The sequence below is a fragment of the Oncorhynchus kisutch genome, linkage group LG11 (assembly GCF_002021735.2).
Source record: "Oncorhynchus kisutch isolate 150728-3 linkage group LG11, Okis_V2, whole genome shotgun sequence".
NCBI lineage: Eukaryota > Metazoa > Chordata > Actinopteri > Salmoniformes > Salmonidae > Oncorhynchus > Oncorhynchus kisutch.
Window position 1 is genome coordinate 20,530,885 of NC_034184.2, and position 17,843 is coordinate 20,548,727.

Genomic DNA, 17,843 nt, shown 5'->3' on the forward strand with positions numbered 1-17,843 from the left:
GATGAAATTACAGGCCTCTTTCATCTTTTTAAGTGGGAGAACTTGCACAATTCGTGGCTGACTAAATACTGTTTTGCCCCACTGTATATATATATACACTGTTCAAAAAAATAAAGGAAACACTTAAACAACACAATGTAACTCCAAGTCAATCACACTTCTGTGAAATCAAACTGTCCACTTAGGAAGCAGCACTGATTGACAATACATTTCACATGCTGTTGTGCAAATGGAATAGACAACAGGTGGAAATGATAGGCAATTAGCAAGACACCCCCAATAAAGGAGTGGTTCTGCAGGTGGTGACCACAGACCACTTCTCAGTTCCTATGCTTCCTGGCTGACGTTTTGGTCACTTTTGAATGCTGGCGGTGCTTTCACTCTAGTGGTAGCATGAGACGGAGTCCACAACCTACACAAGTGGCTCAGGTAGTGCAGCTCATCCAGGATGGCACATCAATGCAAGCTGTGGCAAGAAGGTTTGCTGTGTCTGTCAGCAGTGTCCAGAGCATGGAGGCGCTACCAGGAGACAGGCCAGTACATCAGGAGATGTGGAGTAGGCCGTAGGAGGGCATCAACCCAGCAGCAGGACCGCTACCTCCGCCTTTGTGCAAGGAGGAGCAGGAGGAGCGCTGCCAGAGCCCTGCAAAATGACCTCCAGCAGGCCACAAATGTGCATGTGTCTGCTCAAACGGTCAGAAACAGACTCCATGAGGGTGGTATGAGGGCCCGACGTCCACAGGTGGGGGTTGTGCTTACAGCCCAACACCGTGCAGGACGTTTGGCATTTGCCAGAGAACACCAAGATTGGCAAATTCACCACTGGCGCCCTGTGCTCTTCACAGATGAAAGCAGGTTCGCACTGAGCACATGTGACAGACGTGATAGAGTCTGGAGACGCCGTGGAGAACGTTCTGCTGCCTGCAACATCCTCCAGCATGACCGGTTTGGAGGTGGGTCAGTCATGGTGTGGGGTGTCATTTCTTTGGGGGGGCCGCACAACCCTCCATGTGCTCGCCAGAGGTAGCCTGACTGTCTTTAGGTACCGAGATGAGATCCTCAGACCCCTTGTGAGACCATATGCTGGTGCGGTTGGCCCTGGGTTCCTCCTAATGCAAGACAATGCTAGACCTCATGTGGCTGGAGTGTGTCAGCAGTTCCTGCAAGAGGAAGGCATTGATGCTATGGACTGGCCCGCCCGTTCCACAAACCTGAATCCAATTGAGCACATCTGGGACATCATGTCTCGCTCCATCCACCAACGCCACGTTGCACCACAGACTGTCCAGGAGTTGATGCTTTAGTCCAGGTCTGGGAGGAGATCCCTCAGGAGACCATCCGCCACCTCATCAGGAGTATGCCCAGGCATTGTAGGGAGGCCACACACACTACTGAGCCTCATTTTGACTTGTTTTAAGGACATTACATCAAAGTTGAATCAGCCTGTAGTGTGGTTTTCCACTTGAATTTTGAGTGTGACTCCAAATCCAGACCTCCATGGGTTTATACATTTGATTTCCATTGATAATTTTTGTGTGATTTTGTTGTCAGCACATTCAACTATGTAAAGAAAAAAGTATTTAATAAGAATATTTCATTAATTCAGATCTAGGATGTGTTATTTTAGTGTTCCCTTTAGTTTAAAAAAAAATATATATAGGACAAAACACACATCATGACAAGAGAGACAACACAACACAACATAAAGAGAGACCTAAGACAACATCACAGCAAGGCAGCAACACATGACAAGACAGCATAGTAGCAACACAACATGACAACAACATGGTAGCAGCACAAAACATTGTACAAACATTATTGGGCACAGAAAACAGTACAAAGGGCAAGAAGGTAGGGACAACAACACATCATGCAAAGCAGCCACAGCTGTCAGTAAGAGTGTCCATGATTGAGTCTTTGAATGAAGAGAATGAGGTAAAACTGTCCAGTTTGAGTGTTTGTTGCGGCTCATTCCAGTCGCTAGTTGCAGCGAACTGAAAAGACAAGAAACCCAGGGATGTGTGTGCTTTGGGGACCTTTAAAACCTCTACAGGATCGGTGGGTATGTGGAGGATGAGGGCTGCAGTAGATATCTCAGATAGGGGGGAGTGAGGCATAAGGCCACCACCTGTAATAACATCTGCTAAATATGTGTATGCGACATATACCATTTTATTTTATTTATTTATTTGGCTATTTTTAAAATTATTTTATCTTTGAATCGTGTAAAAAAAAATGTATCTCCTTTTAAAGATTTCTGTGGAGAGAAACATTTGAGTATAAACACGTTTTTTCCTATACTTGTGAAAAATAAAAACGTATCGTAATTTCTTAATAGATATTTGAATATGCTCCTCTCCAGTTCTTGCACATCAACGCCTTCCTTTAAAAACGTGACACGCATAGGTTGTGTGACAGGTCACGTGATGGTAGAGGAGCAACGGGACCAGCCGGAAGGAGGGGTGAGCCGATGTTTAACCCGATTGAACGACTAGTCTATCTAGCTAGCATTCCTCCTTGCCCCTACGCTCAGTTAGAAAGAGGGAGAGAGAGATTTAAAAACGAGGGTCGCAAATTATAATTCAGAGACTGATTGGATTTGGACGATCAAGGCAACTCGGCTATTAACAACGGGACAGAAGGACTCGAAAAATGGCCACATATACACCGCTGAACCCGAAAGAACTGGCGAGGCGTGTTTGAACGCGACGGAATCTTTTTGTTTCGGTGTGATTTGCAAACCAAACGAGTTTTGGGAATAACCGAGGCCCTATATCCTCGGTGGATTCTTTATTTTTCTTTTTTTGATGAGGAGCGCAAGATTGATGACCGCTACCTTTAACAAGGCCAGAATAGCGACATCCCCTTTAAATTAAGATTAGACTGGTGCATTTATATGTAATAATATGTAAAACCGTGGTAGTCGTAAATATTGTAAGGTAGTCTTATTTGTTTGTGCAGCGACAGAAAATGGTGAGATGACTTCTCAGAATTAAAACGATTTCATTAAGCTTACGAAGTCAGTGGAGTGAAATGGTTTTAGCTGAACGTGAGCTGATAATAGTTATGATCCGTCCCTGATAAACCAAAGGAATGAAGCCAGGACACATCTTTGGGCCTGGATACGTTTTGATCGGTCTGTGTGTATGATCCGAAGGCTCGCCACAGAAGCCAACATTCCAGTGGATTCTAAAAACCCTGGCCTTTGTTTTGTGCTTATGAACTGAAGTCGGTTAAACCATAAACTATGCAGTAAATCGCCTTCTAACGAAGTATTGTTGGTCCTTTTTACTAATTAAGTCTTCATTAGGCCCAAGTAGCCGAGAAGAGTATTTGGTGAGAAAAGTCTAGGCCTTGTGTACAGATATGCGAGTGTTGCCTGTGGAAGCTTTATAGCTGACGACGTTACACATCAAACAGGCTGTAGTTATGTCGCTATTGTGAGGATCAAAGTCCGTCGCAACGTGGTGCAATGTTTATTGAAGGGCTAAGGACACTTGTCACATGTATCTGATTTGCAATCCTTGTATTTTTGTTTCATCATTGTACCAAAAAGATGTCACGAGCGTAATCGTATTAATTGTGAACGTACCCAAAATAGTCGGTGTATTATTGGAAGAGGATAAAATAACAATTAATGTGCCCTTTGGAACATCGCAAGCTTAATCGATTTACAGATGGCTTTATTCAGGGTGACGGTATAGGAATAATTTCGGCAACGCAATCTTTTACTTATCTTCATTTCTGCACCTCAATCGATTGAGAAACAAACATAAGCGGACGAGGAAGTCAAGGCTAGCTTGTCAAGCTAAAGTGAAGGGCTACGCAGACGGAGAGGAAAAGGTGAGCGTCCGCCTTTCATCAGCTGTATAGAAATAAATTCGGCTCGGCGGTGATGTAACCGTACAAACGACCCTAATTTAGACCGATTCAATTTAATGTCTGAACCGTGTTGCTTGGTAGATCTCTGTGCCTTTATTGCTATCATACCGTAGCTGGAAATACGAACAATTTTTAGCTGCGAGAACTAGGCCTAGGCTATACTACGCACAAAGTGAACCATTCGTCAGCCGTTACAGTAGCCGGTTATTGCCTAACCGTGTGATTTCAGAGAAACGAAGGCCTTGCTAACCCTTTACGGTAATTTGCATAACGTCAGCCCGGACCGTGTGTCGTAATCACCGGGGTGTTTTCCTCGTTTCCCTGAGGCCTTTCCTGGTGGCTGTGGAATCTTCCTAGGTTTACCTGCTCTGCACAAACAGGATGTCTGCTGCCTGGATTTAAAGCAATAGTTGAGAGCTGAGGACATTCATTCACCAGTCCTTTAGACTAAACTGGTTGAAAGTGCTAGTGATAATAACACTTTATTGCTGAGTTTGTTGCACAATAGACAAATATCACTAAAGGACTAGTAACGTACTGGACTTTCTGTATACAGTCATAGGTCTTCCCTCAGTCCTCAAGACATTTGATCTATAGTCAGGGGCTTAGTTCATGGCTACAAATCCATAGTCAATCCATAGGATTGTTATTTTTTTTCATGTGAGAAGGTCTTTGTCGCGTGTCTGTCCGCCGCTCCCAAAATGGCCTCCAACATGGCGACCTCCGACCTGTCCGAGACATGGAGGAACTGTTTCGAAGAGGAGCTGATCTGCCCCATCTGCCTGCACGTCTTCTCCGAACCTATCCAGCTGCCCTGCAAGCACAACTTCTGCCGGGGCTGCATCTCCGAAGCCTGGGCTAAAGACTCTTCCCTGGTCCGCTGCCCTGAGTGCAACCACGCCTACAGTCAGAAGCCTGCTCTGGAGAAGAACCACAAGCTGTCCAACATCGTGGACAAGTTCAACGCTTTGTCTGTAGAGAAGGCCGCCTCGCCGGTGCTGCAGTGTATTCTGTGCCGCCGTGGCCCCCCACTCCCGGCTGTCAAGGTTTGCCTGCGCTGTAGCGCCCCCTGTTGCCAGAGCCATGTCCAGACACACCTGCAGCAGCCCTGCTCCGCCCTGGGACACCTGCTGGTGGAGGCTGAGGCAGTCAAGGCCTGGACGTGTCCTCAGCATGACGAGTACAGACTGTACCACTGTGAGGCAGAACAGACAGCCGTGTGTCAATACTGCTGCTTCACACGATGCCATCCCAGTCACGGACACGGAGTCACTGACGTGGAGCTACGCCGCAACGATATACGGGTAAGACTAAAATCTGTCTTTTACACACCCTCCTTTGATTTAAGAACAAAGCGGCTCAAATTGGGGATAAGTGTGTGTGTGTCGGACTGTCAGTCCTCGAGTGTATGCATTTTTCCAATTGTGATCCAACCCAACCCCCATTCTCATCTGTTGAGAGTGACAAACAATGTGTTAGAGGGGTGGAACAATGAGGGGTCTAAGCCAGCCTTATCTCCCCAGCACAGGTGCATCCTCGCCTGGGACCGCCAGCCGGGAGAAGGGGGGGTTGTATGGAGGGGGAGGAATGAAGTGCGATTCTTCTGTGGTTATCAGAGGAGGAATGGTTGTTTATGGTTTCCTTTTTGTTTTCTTGTGATGCTCTTATTTCCTGGGTTCTAGAAAGGAAAGCTGTGGCTGGTTTAAAAATGACCATCTATGCCCAGGTTGGGGATATGAGGGACTAGTCAGTCATACAGGCTTTTCTCCTGACTCATATTGGTGACTACTTCTGGCCTCTGACTCTGTTTTATGGCTCTGTTAATACTCTGTGTGCATTAGCTTGTTAGTAGCCTACTCTCTGTCTGTGTTTTTGTGTGTGTGTGTGGTGGCGGGGGGGGGGGGGGGGGGGAATCAACCACATTGGAATGGTTAGGAAGGTTCTTGTATAATGAACTACAGTTTTAAATTCCTGTCCTCTGATTTTTTCCCTGTGACTGACTACCATCTCCATTTTTTTGTAATGAGTGACTCTGGGAGCCTGAAGTTAATGTACTGTGACCGTGTTACTGCTTAAGTGCATCTTGTGTTGGTGGCAGAGGGGGTAGAGATGCTCCCCATGACCTCTCCACCATGGTCCCCAGCTCCACCCCACCTCCTCATATCATTCTTTTCCACTGAGGGTCCTGGTGGAAAATATGTTACATATGCCATTTCTATCCATCAGTCACCCCCCCAGTACCCCTTAAAGGTACTGAACATCCCCCATCATCCCTGCCCCAGGATTCTGCTCTGAGCCTGAATCTATCAGCATTCAAGTGACAGACTACTACTACCGTGGGTATGCAGGAAGATAGTATAAGAGCAGTGTTCTGCCCTACTTATAATCTTTGCCCCCAGGAAGTGTAATTGTGGCGTGGCACTCTGGTTTGGCCAATCTGGGCATGTGTGTTGTAGCCGTGCCAACACCAGCCCAGAATAACTAGTGTTTTGACAACAGTACCATGAGTGGGCCAAGTGTATGTGGTGTTCTGAGAAAGGAGGAGAGAAGAGTATCTCTCTCGCTCATTCCTCATTCACCAGAAATAGCGCTTGGTTGCCATGACAGCTCCCTCCCTCAGATCAACTGTTTGTTAGATGGAGACTACATTGGCTGCCTCAGCCACCTAGAGGCCTGATGGCGTTTCTCTTCTCATGATTTTATTTGTTCAGGTATGTATGAGGAGTTATCGAACCCAACTATTAATGACATTACCATTTCTCTCTCTCAGCAAAATCTATTGCGGCAGCAGGAGAGGGTGGAGGAGAGAGTTCAGGACATCGATGAGCAGCTCTGTAAACTCGACTCTGACAAGTGTGTGGTGGAGGTATGTCTGATTTCTCTCACAAACACTCTTTCTCTCCCACACCTCAGCCAGTGAGCACAGGCTGCACACACCCATGCACATGCATGTATACTGTGTGTGTGTGTATATAACGGTGTGTGTTCTCTCCTACAGGATAGAGTGTGTGAGCTAAAAGAGGAGGTGCGTGTGCAGTACCAGCGGATGCAGCACTTCTTGGAAGAAGACCTGTCCCGAACACTGGAGGTCCTAGAGCGGGCGCGTTCTAGGTTCTGCCAGGAGAACGCGGGCCAGGTTCTAGCTCTGGGAGAACAGAGACACGAGGCCCAGAAGCTGCTCAGCTCGGTCCACACGGCCTTCGGCAAGGCTGAGGAGCTGGGCTTCATGAAGAATACTAAACCTGTCAAGATCCTCATGGAGAGGTGAGAGATGGCTTATTGCACACATTACAACTGTAGTCATGTTACAATTGTCATGATACACATTACTATTTTATTTATTTAGAACAGAATTCCAAACTCCTTACATATCTTTTCATGACAGGATCAGACATGTAACAGGGAGACAGAACCGGAACTATATTTTTAATGGAGCGCTAATATACCAGGCTTGTTGCATGCATACTTGTGTGTTGTAGGTCTCAAGCGTGCGTGGGAAGTGCGCTCCCTCCCTACAAGGTGGGCAGTCTCAACTCTAAGCTGTTCCTGTCAGAACTCTCCAAGAGGGAGAAGAGCCTACGGAAAACACTGGAAGGTAGGATCAAGAGAATCATCTTCACAGAATCTTCACACCTGTATCTGATTGTTTGTGTTGGTAGATCAAGGGAATTCATATTTAGCTTTGTAAGTCTGATCCCCCTCTTTCTCTACCTCTCCCCCTCCAGCCCCCCTAGCCCCTCCCTCCTCGTTCCTCCAGTCCGTCCAGGCGTATCCCAGCGGCCTTGGCTCCGGGGCAGAGAAACGCAAACACTCCTCTGCGTTCCCAGAAAGCAACGGAAGCACTGGGAAAACGTCTGCTTCCGGGTTCAAGGACTCCTCATCCAAGCAGCCCTACCTAGGCCCAAACTCTGCCCCCGGGGAGGGCCAATCCTCCAATCAGCAGCCTCTGGTTCCCTGTGGCTCCTCCCACATGAATGAAAATGGCGGAACAGGAAGTGGAAGTGGCTCTCTAACAAATCACCATTCAGGGTCTGTGTTCGGTCCCTCCCACTTCCCCCCTGCTGGCAGTAGCTCCTCCCATACTTCTCAACAGGCAGTGCTCCCCCAGTATGGCGGGCGTAAGATCCTGGTGTGTACCATGGATAATTGCTACTGCTCTGGGGTACCCTCTGTGTCGGGCCACCGCGGCCACCCTCCCTACCCACGTTCAGGCTCCTTTCCCTGGGTAAGCACCCAGGACTACCCCCCTCCCCCTGGCCTGGCCTCTGGAGCGCCAGCCATGCAAGGGCTGGCTGTCAGAGACTGGATAGATGCACAGCAGACGCACAGACACACAGACTTCTATGGCCTGTATGGGCAGCCCTCCACCAAGCACTATGTCACCAGTTAACACGCATACGTGCATTTATCTATACACACACACTTCTACAGGCAAACAGCTCTCTACTAAGCACTACGCTACTAGTTAAATAAACACATGTCTACATATGTAGACAAACGCAGAACCTACATATGTACAGGTACACACAGACATTCACTTCTACATGTTATACGGACAGTCCTCTGATAAGCACCATGTTACGACTCGTATAGATGCACTTACAAGCACTCTCGGGGGCAGGGTTGACATGTATTCGTTTTCTCTGTCAGACACACAGTGTACTGTATGATGATACGTGTCTTTGTGCAAAAACTGTTGACGCTGAAGCACTTCGGCTCAACTGAAATGTTTTGGCGACATCTCCTTCCCCGTTGTAGTGAGATCGATAGCCTTATGTTATAATTATTTTCCATGTTTATTGAACATGGTCTGATAACTGTAAAGAGAACAATGGTTTATAACTGTTACAGCTCTGGTTTTGTCTCCTCTCCTTGCTGAGTTCAGGGATGTACTGTGCAGCTTGAACACACTCGCTCTTCCAAGTTCTCTTCTGTGTGTGGACTGGGACGCCCTCCCATGCACTTTGGGGGGGGATGGGGGTGTGTTGGGATTTCTCTCTGTGTAGAAGTTGCTCTGTAGACAGGTCTAGGATTAGCTACCCTCCCTGTAGACACAGGTCCAAGATCAGCTGACCTGTCCCCCAGTCCTAACCTTAAACATCAGTGGTTCAAATGGCAGAACCTGTCCCTAGATCAGGGTTTTGGGGCAACTGTAAACCTACTTCATTATGGACCTTCTTTATTCCCATTTATCCAAATCCCATCAGAGAGGGGATCCGACCCCCTTCCGTTGTGCTGCCAGGCTTCTGTCCCCTTCCGTTGTGCTGCCAGGCTTCTGTCCCCTTCCGTTGTGCTGCCAGGCTTCCGTCCCCTTCCGTTGTGCTGCCAGGCTTCCCATCGGATTGAATTCTTCCATCTGAGAGAGCTCCTTTTTTTTGTTTTATTAATATTTGGCATATGAGTAATCATACCATATGAGCAGGTATCATGTTTGTCTTGAAGACAATTGGACTCGTAGACAGGATGGTGGCTCGGCGAGCAACTACATGGCCTGGACTGTACTGGACAGACCAAACAAATCAACTCAAGCATCTGGGAGTGTGACGGTGACTATGCGTTAATAATGTACTTCCTGCAGGGTGACGTCACTTCCTTTTAACAAGCACACGCTCTCGGCTTCCTGTTTGCAGCTGTAAGCATGCGGGAAAGAGTTTTATAAAGCACTCTGGAATAAAAAAAATAAAAAAAACAAGAAGTGGAAAAATAAAAAAGATGAGTGGAAGTAATGGTTGAGGGTTTTTTTCATGAACTTTTTCTATGAGAAACTGGACTGTTTGACTTAAGCATTGGTTTTTAAAAATGCTGGAAAGGAACTATTACAAGAACAGTCAACCAATAGAAGAAAAAAATTGGAAACTTTTTTTTGTAAATATTTTGAAATGAAAAATAAAGGACGTCAATTGGAGGGTTCCAAATAAATCAAGGCATTTAAGATACTTCCCTCCATTTCTTGATCACAACTCAAGTCTCTTCCTCTTTTCTCTTGTCAGCTGTTATTTTCAGATCTGTAAAGTAAATAGTTTTACTTACTGATACTGAACTACACTTCTACGTGAATGTGGATGCTACCATGATGGTGGATAATCCTGGCTGAACCGTGAATCATGATGAGTGAGAAAGTTAGACGCACAAATATCATACCCCCAAGACATAACCTCCCACCATTACAATAACAGGTGGTGAGCATTTTGTTTTTGGGGGGGTTATGATATTTGTGTGTCTAACTTTCACGGTTCATTCAGGATTAACCATCATGGTAGCATCCACATTTATGTAGCAGTGTTTAAACATATTCTTATTTACATTAAGTGACCCCTACATGATTTACCATTCATTTATTTTGGGCACTAAATAATCTGAAACAACCAAAACACACAGCAAATGCATCCAACAAATGTGCAGTCACAAGCTTGATCATTGTAGTCATTGTGTGCTATGAATATGGGACCAAATACTAAACTTTTCACTACTTTAATACACATGTGAATTTGTCCCAAAACTTTTGCTCCCCTAAAATGGGGGTGAATATGTACTAACGGTGATGTAATTTCTAAAAGGTTCACCCAATATGCATGAAAATACACTCATTAAAGCTGACAGTCTGCACTTTAACCTCAGTCATTGTTTGATTTCAAATCGTAGTATAGAATCAAAAGAAAAGACAATGCTTCACTGTGCCAAAAATTAGAGGGCACTGTAAATATCATTGCTTGCTATGTAGTTGGTTGAAGGGGAGACTCTCATAAGAATACAACCACCACACATTGTAAGACATCCAACTGACCCTGTCATTTACTGGGTGTTCGTCTGAGTGAAGCTGCCAGAAGACCCTGTGGTCAGGGGTGGTAGACATACAGTCAAAGTTGTGCTGCTCTTTCTCTGTAGTGATGAGTCATGGGTGGAAGCCTCTCTCCCTCTCAATCTCACACACTGGATCAAAGTCGTTCAGCTCTGTCTCTGGTGGAGTCAGGGGTGGGGAAGTTGGTAAAACCTTGAGGATAGGTTATAAAGAAAGCTGAGCTCCAGTAAACAAACTGGTTGGAGAAGTCATCTTATCTCTGAGGCGAGGTTGGTCTGTGGAGGGACGGGTGCCTGAATCTGGGTCAGAATCTTGAGTTGGCTGTCCGCCCCCTCACCCGTACAGCTCACACACACAGTCGTCTGTTAACAAGAGAAATTACCGAAAGAGAGACCGAGATCCACCCACTTCGCCCACCAACAGAACTACATACTAACATCAGTAGTGTATCAGCAGGTTTTTATTGCAGTGGAAACTTCATGGGTAGTGGAAGCACATGAGAAAGAGAGAGAGGAATCTGTCTATCAGGGTGGGTGTGTTTCAGGCTGACTAAGCTGTAGCTTTAAAGCTTTCTGCCACCTAGCACTTTGGACCTCAATCCTCTTCAGCTAGCAGGGATGATCCACTATTAGTGTGTGCACTTGTGTGTCAGAGAGAGAGTTTTTATTTTTGTATTATTTTTATTAGCCCATCAGCAAGCTAGCTCATTCTCCTTCGGATGATAACAGTATCTTTGTTTTTCTTTACAGCTATTTTGTTACATATACATTATTCATACATGTCACATTTATGATATTTCTATACACAGTATTACATGATAGAAAATAGTTTGATTTACACATTAAATGGTACTCAGAAATATCCAGTATACATGATACAGTACATGGTCTTCTATTACAGATGATGAGCTTTTAGCATAGGGGAGATTTTGTTTGTGTGTGAAGAGAGGAGGACATTACTATCTGCTCGTCGTCAAAAAGGTTTGGCTTGACTAATACGCTTCTTTAAACCCATATTCCTAGCTAGGCCATGCATGTGCAGGTTCACTAATCTCTTCATCATCAGCATGTCGATACCTAGCTCTGGTCCAGGGCATTAGTGTGGCTTGCTAACACTGAGCTCAGTATTAGCAAGCTGCACTTAATGCCCTGGACCAGAGCTAGTTGATGTACAATGGTTTGGACAGTGAGGTGAATTGTAGATCAGATAATCTGCAGCAAAGCACGGAGTTTAGGCCGACCCTGGCCAACAAACAGTATCACATGACTCTGTTAATAAACGAGCCAGCATAGCACCGACAGAGATGGTCGCCTCGCTTTGAGTTCTTAGAAAACTATGCAGTATTTTTTTTAAATGTATTATTTCTTACATTGTTACCCCGGGAAATCGTCTTATTACATACAGCCGGGAAGAACTATTGGATATAAGAGCAATGTCAACTTACCAACATTACGACCAGTGATACGACTTAACCGAAGCGGATGCTCTATTCGGACCACCACCCAGGACAATGGAGCTAATTCCAGTAGGCGATCCAAAACAACGACACAGCAGAAGGAGCAGACGAAGCGGCCACTTGGCCAGGCTCCGCAGACGTGCACACCGCTCCCGAATATACTAGTAGCCAATGTTCAGTCTCTTGACAACAAGGTAGATGAAATTCGAGCAAGGGTTGCCTTCCAGAGAGACATCAGAGATTGTAACATTCTCTGTTTCACGGGAACATGGCTCTCGGGATATGTTGTCGGAATCAGTTCAGCCACCGGGCTTCTCCATGCATCGCGGCGACAGATAAACACCTCTCTGGGAAAAGAAAGGGCGGGGGTGTATGCTTTATGATTAAGGACTCATGGTGTAATCATAACAACATACAGGAACTCAAGTCCTTCTACTCACCTGATCTAGAATTCCTTACAATCAAGTGCCGGCCATTTTACCTACCAAGAGAATTCTCGTCAGTTATAGTCACAGCTGTGTACATTCCCCCTCAAGCAGACACCAAGACGGCCATCAAGGAACTTCACTGGACTATATGAAAACTGGAAACCATACATCCTGAGGCTGCATTTATTGTAGCTGAGATTTTTAACAAAGCAAATTTGAGAACACTCTTCCAGCATATTGATTGCGCTACGCGCATACGCAATACCCTCGACAACTGCTACTCTAACTTCCGCGATGCATACAAAGCCCTCCCCCGCCCTCGCTTTGGCAAATCCAACCATGACGCCATCTTGCTCCTTCCGTCTTATAGGCAGAAACTCAAACAGGATGTACCAGTGACGAGGATCATTCAACGCTGGTCCGACCAATTTATAAAGAAGTGCATTGGAGATGTTGTACCCACTGTGACTATTAAAAGCTACCCTAACCAGAAACCGTGAATGGGTGGTGGCATTCTGGCAAAACTGAAAGCGCGATCCACCACATTTAACCATGGAAAGAGGTCTGGGAATATGAATATAAACAGTGTAGCTATTCCCTCCGCAAGGCAATCAAACAAGCAAAATGCCAGTACAGGGACAAGGTGGAGTCGCAATTCAATGGCTCAGACACGAGACGTATGTAGCAGGGTCTACAGGAAATCACGGACTACAAAAAGATATCCAGCCACGTCACGGACACCGACGTCACTCTTCCAGACAAACTAAACACCTTTGCCCACTTTGAGGATACTACAGTGCCACTGTCACAGCCCGCTACCAAGAACTGCGCCCCTCCCCTCTCCTTCTCTGTGGCTGACGTGAGTAAAACGTTTAAACGTGTTAACCCTCGCAAGGCTGCTGGCCCAGACGGCAACCTAGCCACGTCCTCAAAGCAAGCGCAGACCAGCTGGCTGGTGTATTTACGGACATATTTAATCTCTCCCTGTTCCAGTTTGTTGTCCCCACATGCTTCAAGATGGCTATCATTTTTCCTGTACCCAATAAGGCAAAAATAACTGAACTAAATGCTCAACATTCAACACCATAGTACCCTCCAAGCTCATCATCAAGCTGGAGGCCCTGGGTCTCAACCCTGCCCTGTGCAATTGGGTCCTGGACTTTGACAGGCCACCCCCAGGTGGTGAAGGTAGGAAACATCTTCACTTCGCTGACCCTCAGTACTTGGGCCCCACAAGGGTGCGTGCTCAGCCCCCTCCTGTAATCCCTGTTCACCCATGACTACGTGGCCATGCACGCATCCAACTCAATCATCAAGTTGGCGGACGACAGAACATTAGTGGGCTTGATTACCAACAACGACGAGACGGCCTACAGGGAGGAGGTGAGGGCACTCGGAGTGTGGTGTCAGGAAAACAACAGCTCACTCAATGTCAACAAAACAAAGGAGATGATCGTGGACTTCAAGAAAGAGCAGAGGGAGCACCCCCTATCCACATCGAAGGGACAGCAGTTGAGAAGGTGGAAGGTTTTAAGTTCCTCGGCGTACACATCACAGACAAACAAATTGTCCACTCACACAGACAGTGTGGTGAAGAAGGCGCAACAGCGGCTCTTCAACCTCAGGAAGCTGAAGAAATTTGGCTTGTCACCCAAAACCCTGACAAACTTTTACAGATGCACAACGGCAACTGCACCACCCTCAACCGCAAGGTTCTCCAGAGGGTGGTACGGTCTGCACAATGCACCACCGGGGACAAACTACCTGCCCTCCATGACACCTACAGCACCCGATGTCACAGGAAGGCCAAAAAGATCAAGGACATCAACCACCCGAGCCACTGCCTGTTGACACCGCTACCATCCAGAAGACAAGATCAGTACAGGTGCATCAAAGCTGGGATAGACTGAAAAACAGTTTCTCTCTATCTCAAGGCCATCAGACTGCTAAACAGCAATCACTAATTCACAGAGGCTGCCGCCGGAATTGAGTCCCAATCACTGGCCACTTTAATAAATGGATCACTAGTCACTTTCTACAATGCACTCTAAATAATGCCACTTTAATAATGTTTACATATCTTACATTACTCATCACATGTATATACTGTATTTTATACCACCTATTGCACCTTGCCTATGCCGCTCGGCCATCGCTCATCCATATACTTACATGTACATATTCTCATTCACCTCTGTAGATTTGTGTGTATTAGGTAGTTGTTGGGGAATTGTTAGATATTACTGCACTGTCTGAACTAGAATCACAAGCATTTCGCTACACTCGCATTAACATCTGCTAACCATGTGTATGTGACAAATAAAATTTGATATGCTAACCCTATTATCTGTAGCGCTCATGGGAGGATAGACTCAACGAGACATGGGCTTAGTGGGTGAGGTAGGAAGATGTATGAGGTGTATTGAGAGTATGGCTTAATTTTTCTTAATATTTCAAAGTGATTCACATTCTTATAATGCATGATCCTTTTCCCCTCCACATCTCCCCCACCTTCTGTACAACTCCCACCTATTTCCTATCTGTTGGTGGGATATGAAATCTGTTTCCTGTTTCATCTGTAATCATCGCAACTCAGACGTGATTGGTTGAAGAGAAAGAGGCCGGTATGAAGCGTGCTGGTTTCTCTCTCTCTCTCACACACAATCTCTCTCGCTTTCAGCTGTCTTGATTCAAGAGGAGAAAAAGGCAGTAATCCTGTCGCCTCAAAGATAGGCATCACACTCCCCTCTGTCTGGCTCCCCACGTCGCCCACACACACAACTTTTATGCACAGATAAACCAACCACAGAATTTAGTCATTCAGATTGTTGTAGATAACAGGCCTTTAAGGCCCAGATTGTCCTGTATTTGATCTATTTTCACACTATACATTTTTCAAATTTAACCTCTAACTAGGCAAGTTAGTTAAGAACAAATTCTTGTTTACAATGACGGCTTACACCAGCCAAACCTGGATGATGCTGAGCTAATTGTGCGCCGCCCTTTGGGAACTCCCAATCACGGCCGGTTGTGATACAGCCTGGAATGGAACCAGGGTGTCTGTAATGGCACCTCAAGCACTGAGATGCAGTGCCTTAGACCACTGCGCCACTCTGGAGGCTGGAATAATACTGTGAAATAGTGAAAATTATCATGTCTTTTTAGTGTAAGCTGTTTGAAAGACTGCCTGAAATGTCAGCCTGTTAGGGTGGGATAGAGTTTTTGCGTGCCTAGTGTCATCCCCAGGCAGTAAATTAGTTAATAGACCAATAAGAAAGAGTTCCAAACCTTTCTGCCAATAACAGCTAATTTGTAGTTTTCCGCTGCCCACTTAGAAATCTCCCAGAAAATTCTCGCTTGAGAAATTGCTCTATGCCGAGATGCTATTTTTGACCATTTTAATTGAAAACATTCACAGTAAGGTACACTATATATACACAAAAGTATGTGGACATCCCTTAAAATTAGTGGATTCGACTATTTCAGCCACACCCATTGCTGACAGGTAAAAAATAAAATTGAGCACACAGCCATACAATCTCCATAGACAAACATTGGCAGTAGAATGGCCTTACTGAGAGCTCAGTGAATTTCAACATGGCACCGTCATAGGATGCCACCTTTCCAACAACTATGTTCGTCAAATATATGCCCCGCTAGAGCTGCCCTGGTCAACTGTAAGTGCTGTTAATATGAAGTGGAACCGTCTAGGAGCAACAATGGCTCAGTCGAGAAGTGGTAGGCCACACAAGCTCACTGAACGGGACCGCCGAATGCTGAAGCGAGTAAAAATCATCTGTCCTTAGTTGCAACACTCACTACAGAGTTCCAAACTGCCTCTGGAAGCAATGTCAGCACAATAACTGTTCGTCGGGAGCTTCATGAAATGGGTTTCCATGGCCGAGCAGCCACACATAAGCCTAAGATCACCATGCGCGATACCAAGTGTCGGCTGGAGTGGTGTAAAGCTCGCCGCTATTGGACTCTGGAGCAGTGGAAACGCGTTCTCTGGAGTGAGGAATCACGCTTCATCTGACAGTCAGACGGACTAATCTAGGTTTGGCAGATGCCAGGAGGACCCTACCTGCCCCAATGCATAGTGCCAACTGTAAAGTTTGGTGGAAAAGGCATAATGGTCTGGGGGTGTTTTTCATGGTTTGGGCTAGGCACCTTACTTCCAGTGAAGGGAAATCTTGACGATACAGCATACAATTACATTCTAGACTATTCTGTGCTTCCAACTTTGTGGCAACAGTTTGGGGAAGGACCTTTACTGTTTCAGCATGACAATGCCCCCGTGCATAAAGCAAGGTCCATAAAGAAACGGTTTGTCAAGATCAGTGTGGAAGAACTTGACTGGCCTGCAGAGCCCTGACCTCAACCCCATCAAACACCTTTTGGATGAATTGGAACGCCGACTGCGAGCCAGGCCTAATTGTCCCACATCTATGCCCGACCTCACTAATGCTCGTGGCTGAATGGAAGCTAGTCCCCACAGCAACGTTCTAAAATCTAGTGGAAAGCCTTCCCAGAAGAGTGGAGGCTGTTAAAGCAGCAAAGGGGACCAACTCTATATTAATGCCAATGATTTTGGAATGAGATGTTCAACGAGCAGGTGTCCACATAGTTTTGGTCATGTAGTGTACTTAATTGTTACCCAGAAATGATTTGATATTGAGATAAAAAAAAAACTGCTGCTCTGTGACCAAATATGTCTTAAAATGTTTTTTATTCAACTAGGCAAGAACAAATTCTTATTTAGAATGACGGCCTACCAAAAATGCATCCTGCGATGAATAAAATAAATAAAAATGTTAAAACATATAGGACAAAACACACATCACGACAAGAGGCAACACAACACTACATAAAGGGAGACCTAAGACAACAATATAGCAAGGCAGCAACACATGACAACACAGCATGGCAACATGGCAACACAACAACATGGCAGCAGCTCAACATGGTAGCAACACAACATGGCAACAACATGGCAGCAGCTCAACATGGTAGCAACAACATGGCAGCAGCTCAACATGGTACAAACATTATTGGGCACAGACAACAGCACAAAGGGCAAGAAGGTAGAGACAGCAATACATCAAGCAGCCACAACTGCCAGCGAGTGTCCATGATTGAGACTTTGAATGAAGAGGTGGAGATAAAACTTTCCAGTTTGAGTGATGGTTGCAGCTCATTCCAGTCGCTAGCTGCAGCGAACTGAAAAGAAAAGCGACCCAGCGATGTGTGTACTTTGGGGACCTTTTACAGAATGTGA

General features: G+C 45.8%; 1 protein-coding gene across 1 annotated transcript; it reads left to right on the forward strand.

The window, feature by feature from the left end:
* Positions 1 to 2,351: 2,351 nt before the first annotated feature.
* On the forward strand, positions 2,352 to 10,494 carry LOC109899904 (probable E3 ubiquitin-protein ligase TRIM8). Its single transcript, XM_020495531.2, has 6 exons — positions 2,352 to 2,462; positions 4,551 to 5,186; positions 6,653 to 6,748; positions 6,881 to 7,146; positions 7,362 to 7,477; positions 7,608 to 10,494. Exons 1-6 carry the CDS (start codon positions 2,427 to 2,429, stop codon positions 8,270 to 8,272), a joined length of 1,815 nt encoding a protein of 604 aa, XP_020351120.2. The 5' UTR covers positions 2,352 to 2,426; the 3' UTR covers positions 8,273 to 10,494.
* Positions 10,495 to 17,843: the final 7,349 nt, after the last annotated feature.